This window comes from Podarcis gaigeae (assembly GCF_964106915.1).
Source record: "Podarcis gaigeae genome assembly, chromosome: 10".
Lineage (NCBI taxonomy): Eukaryota > Metazoa > Chordata > Lepidosauria > Squamata > Lacertidae > Podarcis > Podarcis gaigeae.
Genome location: NC_139686.1, coordinates 41,453,462 through 41,469,628, shown reverse-complemented (window position 1 = coordinate 41,469,628; position 16,167 = coordinate 41,453,462). Strand labels below are relative to the sequence as shown.

At 40.2% G+C, this 16,167-nt stretch overlaps 1 protein-coding gene across 9 annotated transcripts in view; it reads left to right on the top strand.

Moving 5' to 3' along the window:
* Positions 1 to 16,167, top strand: part of NAV3 (neuron navigator 3) — a 445,636-nt gene that overhangs the window by 394,263 nt on the left and 35,206 nt on the right. For all 9 annotated transcript variants that reach the window (XM_083698859.1, XM_083698858.1, XM_083698861.1 and 6 more), the window contains 4 exons: positions 813 to 865; positions 4,766 to 4,789; positions 6,169 to 6,246; positions 15,388 to 15,471. In XM_083698859.1, the coding sequence (XP_083554985.1) occupies positions 813 to 865; positions 4,766 to 4,789; positions 6,169 to 6,246; positions 15,388 to 15,471 (239 nt within the window). The remainder of the gene's footprint in view (positions 1 to 812; positions 866 to 4,765; positions 4,790 to 6,168; positions 6,247 to 15,387; positions 15,472 to 16,167) is intronic.

Below are 16,167 nucleotides of genomic sequence, written 5' to 3'. Positions count from 1 at the left end.
GAGCATTTCAGTATGGATATCAAATTCACATCTATGCTGTTCCGTTAAAGCTTACTGGCTGGCTTTAGGGTAGATCATAACTAGGATACGTTAGATACTAATATCTATCTAAAGTGCTACATAAGTGTTAAATCATACTAAAAGTAACAGTTCTGGAGTTCCAATAATATTTATTGGAAATTCAGCTTTTAACAGTGAAAATAGGTTAGCCCCATTCAGACAGTCTAAATCTTCCCCATTATCTTACACAAATAAATATTTAGAGAATTTTAAGTTAGGATTAAATTATCCTAACCCCAACTCCTAAATCATAGCCCTAATCTGGATTGACCCCTCTATTACTGTATTTGCTTTTTGAGTCATCCAATCAGTTGGTAGTTGTGTGAAGGATATGCACACCCAAACACACACACAGTTACACAGACAGACCAAGATGTACTTTCATTCTAAATCACAGCTTAGAAGTCATCCTTTTCTTTGCCAAAAGGTGATGTTCAGATGACATTTTACTATCAAAGAAGGGTAGCATAAATGTTGTTTGCTACCAAAAAGGCAGTGGACTATTACAATCCAAAGGCAAGTGTTTTTCAGTGGACAAAAACCATTCTAGGTGTTATAGGGACAACCGGTGTGTGTGTGTGTGTGTGTGTGTGTGTGTTTCTAAATGGTTAACCTCAATAATAGCTTTTTTTTTCCCCTTTTCAGTTGTTCCTAATTGAAAAGAGATGTTCTGTTGTTGCTCGTGACGGGAAATATCTCCTGTTGCTTCATCAATATCTTTGTGATAATGCTCTTGATGTTTCTCTTTTTAGTACACGGGTCTTCGTTATCCCTAGTTTCCAGCACCTCTTCTCTCTACTCCACAGTAAGTTGACAATATATAAAAGACTGTACCTCATGATATTGTGCATACCATGGAAAGCCAGGGGGATTGCTAAGTGGTTCAGGAAACAGATGGAAATTTGACATTGGTAGGGCAATGAAAATCTCCCACTGCTGTTTGACTTTAACATTTTCTTTATACTTTTCAAAGTACAATGCACAACTGCCTCCTTGCATTAAATTTCATCATCTGTAACATCTTTTGTGTTTTCCCTTTGAAAGCCAATTGTTGTTGTGTACTGCTCAGTGCTCTCATGCTTAGCCATTCTACCTTGTCCCACCACCATTTTTGAGCACATTAAAAGAGCCGATAGCACTTGGTGGATTGCTTTGGTAGGGACCTGCTGAGGTGTGAAAGATTATTCTGAAATTACAGCATTGCTTTGAGGTTGTAGTTTTGGATTCTGACTTAAGATGATTTTTATGGAACCAGACAGTAGGTGACTTTAATTATTAGACATACTTGAACTTTCAGACAATGGAAATTTATTATTTTTATGTTGAATTTAGGAAACAAAGTCAACTTCTGGCTAAAGAGAGAGAGAGAGAGAGAGAGAGAGAGAGAGAGAGAAGGAAATACTCAATTTATTTAATGTAATACAGGGTACTTAAGTTTGAAAACCTACTGGCCCAGCTAGAGTTTTGATAAGTTATTGAACATAGAGCAAGCTTATCATACATTTTGCAGCACACTGTGAGGTATACTGCTGTTCAAGAAATGCATGACCTAAGCCCTCCTTTGGAAAGAAAAGCTACTTGTGTGATACTTTGGATTCAGTTTTTGTTGAAAGCATGGCTGCTGCCTCCTTAAGGTACAGAGATGTTTGGAAACAATTGTTCATGAAGTTCATGATGAATCATGGATTGAATTATATTCTCTATGTTGAGGTTGCTTTGGTTATGATACATGGTTATGCCCATGTATGTTCTCATGCCACCAAACAGATCTTTCCAACAACCTCCTCTATCCATTAAAATACCACACTCTATTTTAAAAATTTGTAACAAAGCTTGCAGATTAAAGTCATATATGCACTTATGAACATTTGCATATTGCATATTTAATTTTAGTGCCTAACACTCATAATTTGCATATTATCTCAACTTACATTAAGTGCAGCTGTTTTTGAAGAACTGAGCAATGTTCCAAATATGGACGACTTGGGGAAGGGAGATATAAAATCCAGTTTTAATTTGCATAATGCATAGAGCATATTTGGCACATTTGAGTTTATATGCTTGAGAATTCAGATTTTTAAGGGCACAGAATAATGTTCTTGCCACCTGAACTTGCTTATGATTGAATGCTAAATGCTAACTCCTCTGAACTGGTAGATGTAAAACACAAATTGACGTGTATGAACTTCAGGATTCATTGGATCAGTCTGTATTTTTTTTTATCTGTCTATATTTTTGAAACATTTCTATGCTTGCAAATATATTTGCATTAGCAATTTAGACTATAGGCCCAGGTTCAGTCAGCCCATGACCATTGGAGGGAGCCACAGCAGGAAGATATAATAAACCCAGGACAACCTATTGGGATCAAATAGGCCACAACTTTACTGATTACAGGTGTCAGTAGGTTTTGGCATAGCCATTGGGTATGTATCCTCCATTATCCAGTCTGCCTGCTGAATGATTATTTTGCAGGGGCAATCCTGGGTTAAGACGTACATGAAATCCAGGTGCTACCTTCAAGAGTGCCATATTGAGGGGTGCTGTGGCCCATCATCCCCCATCTGGGTATCTGGACAGAAGCACCTCTCCCTGGACCCCTTTAATAGCGTGTCCCAATTCCTTAAAGTGAGGAGGGCTTCCAACCTCCTCCTCCCCACTGTGGAATATTCACACACATAGAAACTGTTCTGAAAATGTTTTTATTTTAGTGTTTTTAAAAATACAGTGGTACCTCCGGTTGCGGACGGGATCCATTCTGGAGCTCCAGCTGGAGCTCCAGTTCCACAACTGGAGATGCCTGTTCTGCGCACACACGCAGCGCGATAGAGCACTACTGCGCATGTGCGCACGGCAAAACCAGGAAATAAACTTCCGGGTTTTCCGTGTGCGTATCCCAAAGGATACGTAACAAGAGGTACCACTGTACATTGCATTTTCCATAAGGCTCACCATTGCCATCTAGAGCCACATTATGTGTTGCACTTAAAACGTTTTATTTGCAGCTGTATAGCTGAGTCCTAAGAATCCAAGCCAATGCCTCATCTGCCAACAAGTTGTGACAATTTCTATGTGGCATGCAAAATTCCTAGACAAGCCCAATTAGTCTGCAGGCAAATTCCTCCCTGGCCTCTCTGAATACAGTGACAAAATACTTCCATAGCAAGGTTTTAAGCGTGGACTGCCTGCTTACTTCCAGGCAAACATGTTGCATAGGCAGGGAGGCTGGGAAATCCAGCAATAAATTATGTGGTGAAGCTAGGTGCAGCAGCTCACACGGCCATTGAAGGAAGAAGTGATGAATTCCACCAACCACACAGGAACCAGGAGACTGCCTCTGGCTCGGCCATGGCCATGCTAGGCGACAGTCGCCACTTGCTGCCCTGCTTGAATTGCACAGCCAGGTAACCATTACCTTTTAGGACAAGTAGGACAAGTGTTTATGAATCATACATTTAACCACACACCACATCAGCCGATAAGAATGATCATTCTAAGATTTCTGTTGCTTGACCCCTTCTCTCTTTCTCACCATTCGGCATCACTTCTTGTTCAGCGTTTGAGTATCTAGCTGTGATAATGGGAGCTGAAAACCTTTTAGTTAAGGGCAAGGGATGCTTTTGGACTATAAAATCAGTAGTGTGAATTGTAGTTGAAGGACATAATCCCTGTTCAGCGTTTCCCCTCTTTGTTCTCATAGGCTCCTAGGGATAAAACTCATATGATTGTGAAGCCCCTAATCAGGAAATTGTACTTCAGTGGGAATATCAAGCATTTGATTTCAGTGATAGGCAAGAAGACCATAAAGAACAAAATTTCATTTTTCTGTGATATTATACAGTGCTCCATGGCTTCTTTCATATCTACAGTTTGAGTTAAAAGTAGCTGTTCCATCTTTTTTAAATAGAAATCTCCCCACTACTATGTCATGGTGCCCACAAATAAGTTTTTATATGATTTTCTGTGCCTCTGGTCATTCTACCAGGATAAGAGGTACAAAAAGCTGCGTTACTTTTGATGCAAAAGATGCATTGAATAGACTGTCAGTCTCTTTGCTCTCATTATATCACAGCTGTGTCTGATTAATGCAGACTTGTGTAAAATTTCTTGTTTTACCTTTGATTTTATTCCAAGTGTTATGCTTCAAAGGAAGAGGCCTTTTGAGTCTGTAAACTGGGGTCATGTGGAAATGTGGGTAGTTCCTTGGCAGTATCATGGAACTATCCACATTTCTATCCCTAAATTTTAGGAGTCTTTGCTTGATGATGCTTCTAAGAACCATCTTATTCTCTATTAGTTTTATTTTTGAAATTTCTATATAGTCCTCCAATAGCCCATTCAGTTCAAATCCTAGCACAGGATAATGAACAATTTTTTAAGAAATCTTTCAGGTATTAGACAGAGTCAGCAGGACTTAAAGTATCTTCTCAGAAGTCAATCCTGTTATGTTTGATAGAACTTGCTCCCAGGTAAAGGTGTATAAGGTTGTGTCCTAAAACACTAGTAGTAACTTCATCTGCAGACAAAGTTGCATCCAAAAATCTGCTTATGATCTTGCTTTCTTCATTCTTACGCTATTTTTTTGCAATTATATTTGAGAACTTGTTTTTATCTGAGTCAAAATCTATTATTTTGATTTTCTTAAATAGAATTCAGTTGTATGTTTCCATAAATAAACTGCTCTTGCTTTCACTCTTTCCCATAGGCTGAAGAAAAGGCACATTCAGAGGTAAAAAGATTGGCATTTTTAATTTTATACAAAATATTTTTCTGTACAGAGTGCTTTTCAATAGCCTCAAATGCCCAGAATGAACCTATGATGACGGCAGCTCTCATGTACTTGTATGGTGTTATTTATGCCAGCATATTTTCTTATCAGAAAGGGCACAAGGCCCCCTCAGTCACCACCAGCTGCCAGCAACCTCTTACTGCTATCCTCACCTGACTTTACCAGCCATTGCCCTATTGAATCCATTCCTACTCAAATAATAACTGTCTTTTATGATAAGGGCTATTAAACTACTAAAATATTATAGAGAGGCACTAAAGGTTAAGTGTATTACACTTGTAGTTGATGTTTTGTGGGATGTCTCTTGCTCATTCGGCAGGGCATTTGAGTCATTATTCCATCATTCTCACATATATAGATGGTGCCAAAATCTTTCCTCCATTTTCTCAAAGGTTTTCTTTCCCTGTGACAGAGGATTTCATTTTTCTTACCCATTCTTCTGGCATTTGATAATTTCTTTAGAATTTTGGTGGGTGTGGGGTTTTGAACTTAACGTTGCAAGGCAACTGAGAGTTGGGGCATCTGTTTGACACTCCCCCCCCCCCCCCCGCAGCCCCAGTAAACATGTCCCCAGCATTCTCTAGCCTTCAGGGCTGCCTGCACTTCCTGTTCTGCAAAAGCCTTGTGTGGGCTGTTCCTGCAAGATGTTACAGTCTTCTGGGACTTGACTGAACTGTGGGCCTTCAGGGAGAATAAAGAAGTGAGATGATTTACAGAATGCAAAAGGGACACTCACAAACATGCTTCAGAAATAAGAAAAGTATGACAAAATCCCCACACCCCAACCATGAGAATGCGCAGAAGCCTCAAATTGCAACCTGCACGTGCGCAGACATGCAAACGCAGGTTGCAAACGCTGCGGGTTGCAAACGTGCATCCCGCAGGGATCACGTTCACAACCCGAGTATCCACTGTACAGTTTTCTCACTAACTGATGAAGAATGGTAAAAGAAAAAGAAAAAGTGGGCTAAATTTTCAGCACAGCACTGCATTGGATAGAAATTAACTCATGCTTCACATGCTTAATACTAAGCTTATGCAATTCAGTTCATATCAACATTCACACATTTTAAATAAATATATATAAAGCTTTAAAATTTAGATTTATGTGATGTGTATATGTTGTATCTTAATGGAAATTTTTAAACCATAGATGAAGCCTTTGATATACAGTACTGTCTGTAGCATATACACAAATGTTGGAACAAATAGCACCAGCTATTCTTCTACTGTAATTTCGCATATTGAATAGCCTTAGTTAAAGCATAAGGTTATACTGGCATATTTTGAGAGACATTTGTGTTTGTTCCCACATCCAGCAAATTCATAAACTACGAAGGGAGCTGGTTGCATCACAGGAAAAAGTGGCCACCCTGACATCACAGCTGTCAGCTAATGTAAGTCATTTACTGCTGTCATTAATAATTTCTACAGGGTTTTAATGTATATATGCTTTTATAATAACAATAATCATGTGAGGAAGACCACTGCCATTATCCCTTTGCAAACACAGGTGAGACTGATGAAAGGCATTTATACTCCTATTCTTCAAGCCCTAGCAGTCCATAAAGTTGAAGAGCTGCTGTTTAATTAATTAATGTGACTATTAGTGCTAACTAATAATTAGTTAACACTAATAGTTACATTAATGGCTCGAGACTACTGAGGAAGCCCAGGGAGTGGGCTATCAGCCAACTCCAATAAATTGGCCCTATCAGGGGTGAAACAGCAGCTTTTCAACTTTATGGACAGCTAGGGCGAAATGGGGATAGAACGCTAGCACCCTGTCTTCCATCTGCACTTCACAGCTACCGGGAACATCATTGAACTTACCTACATTCTTCTTGAACTTACCTAAAAACAAGAAAAAACAAAAATTGAGTGAAGAAGTTGTAAGAACTTAGTAAAATCTGACACTGCAAGTTCACTTTATTTTAGATAGCTTATAAGTTTTTATGGCACTTTGTAAGTAGTTGTCACAAATTTGATAAATGGTGAAAAATTGTTTTTGAAAAAGAATATTAATTGTGTGAATAATTGTCACCTATGTGCTGTACGGGTTGCACAATTATCAATGGCACAGGTTGTATTTCTTCAGCAGATAAATATTCTACAGCTTTTTAAATGTGTCTGTGGGAGGGAGAATTGTTGTTGTTGTTTATTGTAACTATTTATTTTGTGCTTTCCTCCAAAATATTGTTAGCTCACGGAGCTTCAAACTCCTCCCTTTCCCACCCACCCCAAACCAAGATTATACTGTGCAAAACAGGGGGCTAGAGGTGAAAGGCATTGCCCCCTTTGATGCATTTCCTAATAATTCAGAAAGCATTCACTGGCCATTTTATCCAGCAATCACCCTAAAATATCTGCTTTTCCGCACCTGTTCCATAAGGGAATGCTATTTTTTGCCTGTGTTTCCTACTGTTAAGAGCTGAGCAATATTGTTTGCTCAGCTGAAATTCCTCACAGCATCACCACCTTGTATAATTCACTTATGTGCACTGGGCAGGGATCAAAACAACTACCTCCCACTATTTCTGATGCAGTGTTAGCATTGTGGCTCTCAAAGTGCTTGGTGCAGATATTTAGTCAGGCGTTTCTATGGCCACACTAAAAGTTAAGTATTTTTTTCTAGGATGGGGAAATCATGATGGTGGGATTTCAAATTCTTGCTTATAATAAAAAGTGCTATTGCTTTTATGTGAGATATTTTTATTCTTTCTATTTGAATGATATTTACATTCTACTTATTAAACACTTAATCATAAAAGTAAAAAAAGAAACATGGGCAGAGTTACAGCTACAGACATTTCTTCTGTCAGCAAGACAATGATAACTACTCATGTTTGATTCTTTTATGTACGCAGTACGTAAAGGATTGTGTGAAATGTGACTTTAAAAAAATCCAAAAGGAGGTAGCTGCTGGGATTTTGAGCTTCTACAAAATGATTTTAGCTTTTGTTGAAGCACAGCAATTACTACTGTCAGAAAATAAAATGTCAGGTGTCAGCTGGTGACATTGGTGGGTGCTTTTGAATAATGCAACATTTTTATCGTTTTGTGTTTTGAAATGTGACTGACTAGGAGCAGAGAAGTTCAGATATGGACTACGTTTCCAACTTTTTGTAGTACTCTAGCAGCTTATCTTTTGAAATTGCTCCTTTCCCTAAAGGGAACCCTTTCCCTAAAGGGAAGGTGTTGTAATTCTGGACTTATAAGATTCCTTTTGTGTAGCTAGTATCCACCATATTAAATTATTAATCCTGTTGAAGGATGTACCCAAAAAATCCATATTCTGCTCTACTTTGACAAACAATTTTTGAACAACTTGCTACGGTCAGTCAGTGTCAGAACTTCGGCTTCCATTTATGGCCAGCAAGAGTAATGCATCCTAGATTAGCAGTAACCACAGAAGTGAAAATTTAAACTTAATTTGAAAAGATTTGAACAGTTTTACAAGACTTCCTGTGTTGCTAGTTTTCAGTGTTTCATCACTGTGAAAGAAGAAAGGCGAGTCCTTTTCTTAGCGTAGGATAGAAATAAAATGAGCAGATGATGTAGGAAGAAGTCTTCCTGCACATGCTCCTTCTATGGAACAGTAGAGGTAGGAGGAAAAGAGCCATTGCTTAGGAGTAGAGGGTGTGACGTGGGGAGAATGCCAGGCAGAGATCTGGCGGACCAGGTTAGGTCTGTGGGCCATTTTATGTAAAAGGTAAAGGTACCCCTGCCCGTACGGGCCAGTCTTGACAGACTCTGGGGTTGTGCGCCCATCTCACTCAAGAGGCCAGGGGCCAGCGCTGTCCGCAGACACTTCCAGGTCACGTGGCCAGCGTGACGAAGCTGCATCTGGCGAGCCAGAGCCGCACACGGAAACGCCGTTTACCTTCCCGCTGGTAAGCGGTCCCTATTTATCTACTTGCACCCGGAGGTGCTTTCGAACTGCTAGGTTGGCAGGCGCTGGGACCGAGCAGCGGGAGCGCACCCCGCCGCAGGGATTCGAACCGCCGACCTTTCGATCGGCAAGTCCTAGGCGCTGAGGCTTTAACCCACAGCGCCATCTGCGTCCCTGCCGTGGGCCATTTTAGTCACACTGAAATCAGTGGAACTTTAGTTACTATAATTTTGCCCCATTAAGTTACACTTTGGCCTCAATCAACGCATCATTTAGATTTGTGTGCGCAATCTTTGTCAGAATAAAAATTGAAATATCTTTTTTCACATCTTTTTACTCCTTCCTGTTTTCTGACTTAGTAACAATACCTATTGGAAGCCATAATTTAGCAAGCATGTGTTTTATCTCTTGTTTGTTAGGCAAGATTATCTTATCTGAGACTCCTGTGCTCTGTTCAGTATCTAGTTATTCATCTCAGCTGATAAAGCCCAAAGCATCTTCCTTTTTTTACAATTTAATCTACTCAAACTCCAGCTGCTGCTGATGTCTTGATTTCCAGTTACTTCAACTTGATGATTGAATTTCCCTTTGTTGTTTGCTTCTGAACTGCTGAAGGGGGAAATCCCAGAACTATTTTTTTTTTAAAAAGGTGTTCTTTTAGTTCAATTTGTATCTAACCAGCAGACTTACTACCAGATTGAAATGTCATTACTATCACTTATCTTTGGGCCTACCTAGCATATTCGGTTTCTCTTTGATCAGCACATCTTGAGGCCTGGAGAGCAGGGAATGCAGAACTGGCATTGATTGAAAGAGTTACTGGGGGTGCACAGGTGAGAAATTCACGAGACAAGGCTCTTTAGGCTTGTGGTTCTTGCAAGGTGGTACTGGGTTTCTCTGCAGGGTTCTCTTCCTCAGAGGAGGTCTGGTCTGGGTTAGGGGAGAGGGATTGTGACAATGCCTATGCCATGTACATGGGGTCTATGGCTGTCCTAAGTAGACAAATTAATTCAGGAGTTTTCCTAAGGTATTAAATTAGGAGACTTTTATCCGTCCCTATCCTTGCCCAGGAGGCCTCACTCATGGATAGGATGGAACTGCTATTAATTTAAATTTAAATGAACACATTCCTTTTCCTTAAAATAAATCTTAAAAAATAAGGCAAGAACTGTCAAAAATCTGAAGACCTCCCCCACATATATTGTTACTCAAGGAAAAATGGACCATTGTTCCATTTTTTCAAAAAATAAAATCAATAGTGCAAGACAAGAACCCAACTTAAATTTTTGAAGTATATATATATATATATATATATATGCTTTCGTAGATTTTCACGGGTACAGGAATGCAGGTTTTGGTGTCCTCGGGTGTCTTCCCGTGTAAAAGGGAAGACACGGGAAGACACCCGAGGACACCAAAACCTGCATATATATATATATATATATTCTCTGTAGAAGTGACAGTTGCCTAGCAATAAGCATTTCAGCCATGATATTCATAATGCAGCAAAAGTGCTTTCTCTGTTGGAATGCAATTGTCAGTTTTAATCCTGAATATTATTTGATTGGTGCTTTTTAATTTAAAAAGTGAATTTTGCATTAATACATAGAATCAGAGAATTAAAGAATTGTAGAGTTGGAAGGAGACTCTGAGGATCATCTAGTCCAAACCCCTGCAATGCAGGAATCTTAACTAAAGCACCTATGACAGATGGCTATTCAACCTCCAAGGAAGGAGAGTCCATCACCACCTGAGGGAGTTTATTCCTCTTTCGAACACCTCTTACTGTCAGAAAGTTCTTCCTGATGTTCAGTCGGAATCTCCTTTCTTGCAACTTGCACCCATTGGTTCAAGTCCTACTCTCCGGAGCAGGAGAAAACAAGCTCACTCCATCTACGGAGTGACAGCCCTTTAGATATTTGAAGATAGCTATCATATCTCCTCTTAGTCTTCTCTTCTGTAGACTGAACATACCCAACTCCCTCAACTGTTCCTCATAAGGCTTTATTTCCAGACGCTTGATCATCTTGGTCACTCTGCTTGCACATGTTCCAGCTTGTCAATATCCTTCTTAAATTGTGGTGCCCAGAACTGGACACAGTATTCCAGATGTGGTCTGACCAAGGCAGAATAAAGCGGTACTATTACTTCCCTTGATCTGGATACTATAATTCTGTTGATGCAGCCTATAATAGCATCGGCTTTTTTTTTGCTGTTGATGCTTGTGGTTTGCTAAGACCCCTAAAGCCTCTTCACATGTACTACTGGCAAGCCAGGTGTCCCCAATCTTATATTCGTGCATCTGGTTCTTCCTGCCTAAGTGCAGAACCTGACATTTGTCCCTTCTGAAATTCATTTTGCTAGTTTGGGCCCAGTTCTCCAATCTGTTAAGGTCATTTTGAATTCTGATTATGTCTTCTGCACCATTAGCTACTCTTCCCAGTTTGGTGTCATCTGCAAATTTGATAAGCATCCTGTCAACTCTTTTGTCCAGGTCGTTTAAAAAGACGTTGAAGTGGGGTCTTCCTGTGCTTATGATGCTGGGTCTGGGAAGGAGGTGATAAGAGTAGCCTTGCTGACTTGCTGTCACTGGGATCAAGGTGGTTAGAGCAGACTTCCTCAACCTCACCCCTCCAGATGTTTTTGACCTGCAACTCCCATGATCCCTAGCTAGCAGGACCAGTGGTCAGGGATGATGGGAATTGTAACCTCAAAACATCTGGAGGGCCGAGGTTAAGGAAGCCTGGGTTAGACTGTACCGGTATGACTTTCTTCTTCCTCTTCCTTCTTTCATGATCTTATGGATTGGAGCCACCAGTAGGGCTATAGAGACCCTAGTATTGTCCTTATATGCCACTTCCCCATCTTTTCTGGAATGCAGCCATACTCCTCAATTAGTGCCACAACTGAGTTACTTGTAGCATATTCCTCCTGGAAGCATTTGATTGTATTCAGTGTGGTTTGTAGACTTTAGATACTGCAAAGTCTGCTTCCATTTATGTTCTTGGCAGAATATATCTGAGCGAAACAAAGGAAGATCTATCATCATTTGGACACAGTTATGTTTGTACTTCAAAGTTATAGCATGTCAGTGCACAGGGAACATGCATTTTATCACAGACTTCTAAAAATCAATATTTTTGACATAGTTATCATTCTGTGAAGATCTGGGCACAGTAGTAAGCCCATCACCTTTATAGTGCATTACAGGAAGCTTATTATGGGGGTGGGAGGCAGAGCTGTACACAGAACTCAAGTTATCTGGACAAAACCAACTTCTGGTATAATTTCCGTAGCTTTAAATGTCATATTTATCTGGACAAAACAATATTCTCCTTTGTATCTGACAAACATTACTGGGGAACTTAAATATAGGAGGAGGAGAAATTATTTGTCAACAAAGTTAACTTGTGCATTTGTACATTCTGATCCACTTTCTTCTCTTCAGATCTGTGACTGTTCAATCCTTTGAGATATTCAAGCTCAAAAATTCATTGTGTAATTTCTGTGTGGTTAGTTTTTTTGTGTTGCAGTTATATATGGAGTAGCAATAGGTTTCTTCTCTTCAATACTCACATAGTGTAACTTGTGAGGTAGTTGTGTACCCAACTGCAGATTTAGTTACTTTGCTTTTGGGGGCATTTATTAACCTACTGTTCAGCCCACAGAGCTTCCCAAAGCAGCTTGAAATGCAGCATAAAGTCAATGAAAACAATATGAACCTAATGTGATGTCTCCCATACAACCCCCATCATCCCTAACTATTGGCCATGCTGGCTGAGGCTGATGGGAATTGTAGTTCAAAGTCTTTGGGAACTGCATTGGGAAAGGCTGAAATGAACAGATACTGACAAATTTAAAGCTGAGCAAGAGGCAAAACAGCATTAAAGCCAAGGCCCAGAAATCCTGGAACTCATTAAAAAGATTTTCACCAGTTGCTGAAAACGAAACAAAATCTCTACCATGCAAATATCTCTGAGAAGAAAGTCCAAAAGAGGTTGGACCTGCCATCGCCACCCACATCACCTCTTATGGCAGAGTAATAGAAAATTATAATACCTAGAACAATCTTGCACGATTAAGTGGTCCACACAGTACCTGGGTTTGACTGATTCCCAAGTTATTTAGGGCGTTTAAAGTTATACGAGCTCTGTGAGCCATGCTAAAAAATGGACTTGAAACTAGGGATATACATGAGATGTGGTCAAATCCCAAGCTCAACTAGGGATTGACTCAGAGTAATTTTGGGCTTGTCTGAGATGAAGCAGGATCTGCACAAGGTAGCTCAGTGCTTTGCTGGCCTTTGATGATCTCTCTCTATATATATTAAAAAATTGCAAACATCTACTAAAAGTAGTAGGTCTTATTTATTGTAAGGAATAGTGCTAAGATGGGGTGCTGAGGGAAGGGAGATCAAACATCCAAGTGGGAGAAGGCCAGAGATTGGTGTATACTGGCTTATACTTGGAACCAGTGTAATTATTTCAGAATTGATGTACCATAGTTGTGGTCCCACGTAGTAATCTTGCCACTATACTTTGACGCAACCATGGTTTCCAAACAGACTGGCCTCTCCAACAAAGTGGGGAGATCACACAAATAAAGACTTCATATTCCTGGATATGCCTTGAGTGTTTGGTTCACATTAGTTTCATGGTATAAAGAGGTGAGGCACCTGATGGCTTTTCCAGTAGGTATTATGGGACCAGGTATATTTCTCTGTTCACAGAATAATCCCCAATTAGGTTTCATTCATTGAAAAGCATTCAGTTTTAATAACATCAGCACAGGAAGTGGATTCACATGGTCATAATACATAAGACTGCTATCATATAGTTTCCTGCCTAACTTGTTCACTTGCCTTAAGATGACCTTTCCCTTAGCCTCAAAATGCTTGTTAGTTGTCAGGGAAAATAAAATTCTCATGTTATGTTACCTTCTTCTGAGCGGACTTTTTCAACCCGACTCGTGCATATTTAAAGCAAGCAAACAGAAGCATAGCCAGTCTTCTTCCTGCTGTGAGGTTATATTAATATTTCACACTATGATTGTTTTCTATAACTGAGGGGGTTTTCGTACTTCTTGTGCTATCAAATTCAACACCCCACCACCACTTTAAAATGCTTTATTAGTTTGGAAAGTGCATACAAAATATATTTAGCCAGTAACCAAACATAAAAATAGACACATGTATCCCTTCTGCACACAATTATTGGTTCTTTTAAATTGGCTTACTGAATAAAGCAAAAGGGGTGGGGGAAGTCTTCTGAATGCACATTTTAGAGGAAGGACAAAATGGGAAAGCAACAGCAGAGGATGCATTTTGTATTGGATTAGTTGGTGATTAAGTTACTCTTATTGTAATTATTAAACACACACTTTAGCTCTCTCCTCCACCCCAAAATTTACTGGGCCATGTGGATCATAAAAATGCACTGAGGGGTTTCATCACTTTTTTTCAGCAGGTAACCCTTTAAAGGGACGCAGGTGGCACTGTGGGTTAAACCACAGAGCCTAGGACTTGCCAATCAGATGGTCGGCGGTTTCGAATCCCCGAAATGGGGTGAGCTCCCATTGCTCGGTCCCTGCTCCTGCCAACCTAGCAGTTCAAAAGCACGTCAAAGTGCAAGTAGATAAATAGGCACCGCTCCGGCGGGAAGGTAAACGGTGTTTCCGTGCGCTGCTTTGGTTCGCCAGAAACGGCTTAGTCATGCTGCCCACATGACCTGGAAGCTGTACGCCAGCTCCCTCGGGCACTAAAGCGAGATGAGCTCCGCAACCCCAGAGTAGGCCACAACTGGACCTAGTGGTCAGGGGTCCCTTTACCTTTACCGTAACCCTTTAAAACGTTTCATGTGACTATTTCAGGCTGGCAGCTGTGCACTCCTGGCAGTTTCTATTTTCATGTTTTCCCCTCTTTTTAAACTTTTTGCTGTGCCTGGGGTGGCAAAAGTTGAATTTTGTGGCTGCTGGTGGTGGCGGTGCTCCAAACTGCTGACTGCCATTATTATTCCCCAGAAGGCCCTTGAATAAAGATATAACAATGTTTTGAGGAGGATTTGTAGAGCAAAATGCAGGTTCGTGAACTTCGGAATGCTTGAAAGATGGTTTTAAAAGATTCCAGAAAGCATGGGTGCTGCCCGACTCTCAATAGGACTGGGGGGGGGCACCCAAAAACCATTTCTAGCAGAAACTAGAAACACTGAACTTTTGGCAGACCTCTAGTTTGGAGTAGGGCACAATCAAGTACAGTGCTGCCATATTTAAGGGTTGCTATTCTATAGCAAGTCCAGGTGAAACACGTTCTTGTTAAAGAATGCCCAAATAATTGTACTGGGCATCACAACTGTACAATTGATCTGGTATTGCCCCAAAGCCACAGAATTCTACAGAGAAACTGGAATTGACACTGTGTACTACGGACAGCTGGGAGTAGTGTCTGCCTCATGCAGATAGGAAAGTGCAAGGAGGTTGAAGAACAATTAGGAATTTAAATAGAAGTAACTTTTGATGGTGATGGTCATGTAGGGTTGTGTGTGTTTTTTTTAAGCAGAAGTACATTCAAGCATATTGTATAGATTTTGTATAGTGCATTTGAAACCTATTGACATTTGACTGACTCCCCACCACCCCATCTTCTTCACAGGCCCATCTCGTAGCAGCTTTTGAAAAGAGCTTAGGAAATATGACGGGCCGGCTGCAAAGCCTAACAATGACAGCTGAACAAAAGGTATGTTAGAAACAGCAGGTGCTTTAATGTGGAAAACCGTTCTTGGTTTATATTAAAGTTTGTATTGAAGGCTGAATGAAAGGACAGCTGTAAGAATAAACAGGCAGGTGCATCAAATTTTTTTTTAAGACTATCGATGCTTTGTGAAAACGCAATAAGAATAACGTTGCACACCATCAGATTTAGCCAAGCTATATCAGAGGGCAGTGTGATGATAAAATCTTTCATTTCCAGATTTTAATTAAAACATTTGTGACTCTGAATTTAATCTGTATTGAAAGATTAAGCAACAAAAGGTGGTCATAAACCAAGTGGAGTGCTTGTTCCAGTCTGCCAGCAACTGTCAAAACGCTAAATATTAGAAAGAAGAGATATTACAAAGATAGGAAAACGAGCCAATAGCAAGTGTTATCTTGGAGCAGCTGGGGCTGGATTTGGTTTTGACTTTGCTTGTTTTGCAATACTTTTAAGTCAGGGTTGGGAAACTGGGTCTGGCTGATGGACCAAGTCCTCATCTCCATAGGCCCTCCTGTCTGTCAATCATTTGCTGTCTCAATGAAATCCGATGATCCATTTTAGCCCATGAGGTTTGAAAACAAACTATGAGGGCAAAAATAAATAAATGTGTGGACAGTGCTTTCCTAATGCTGAATATGATTTCATACCATTTGGACAGAAACATCAAAGCTACAGGTT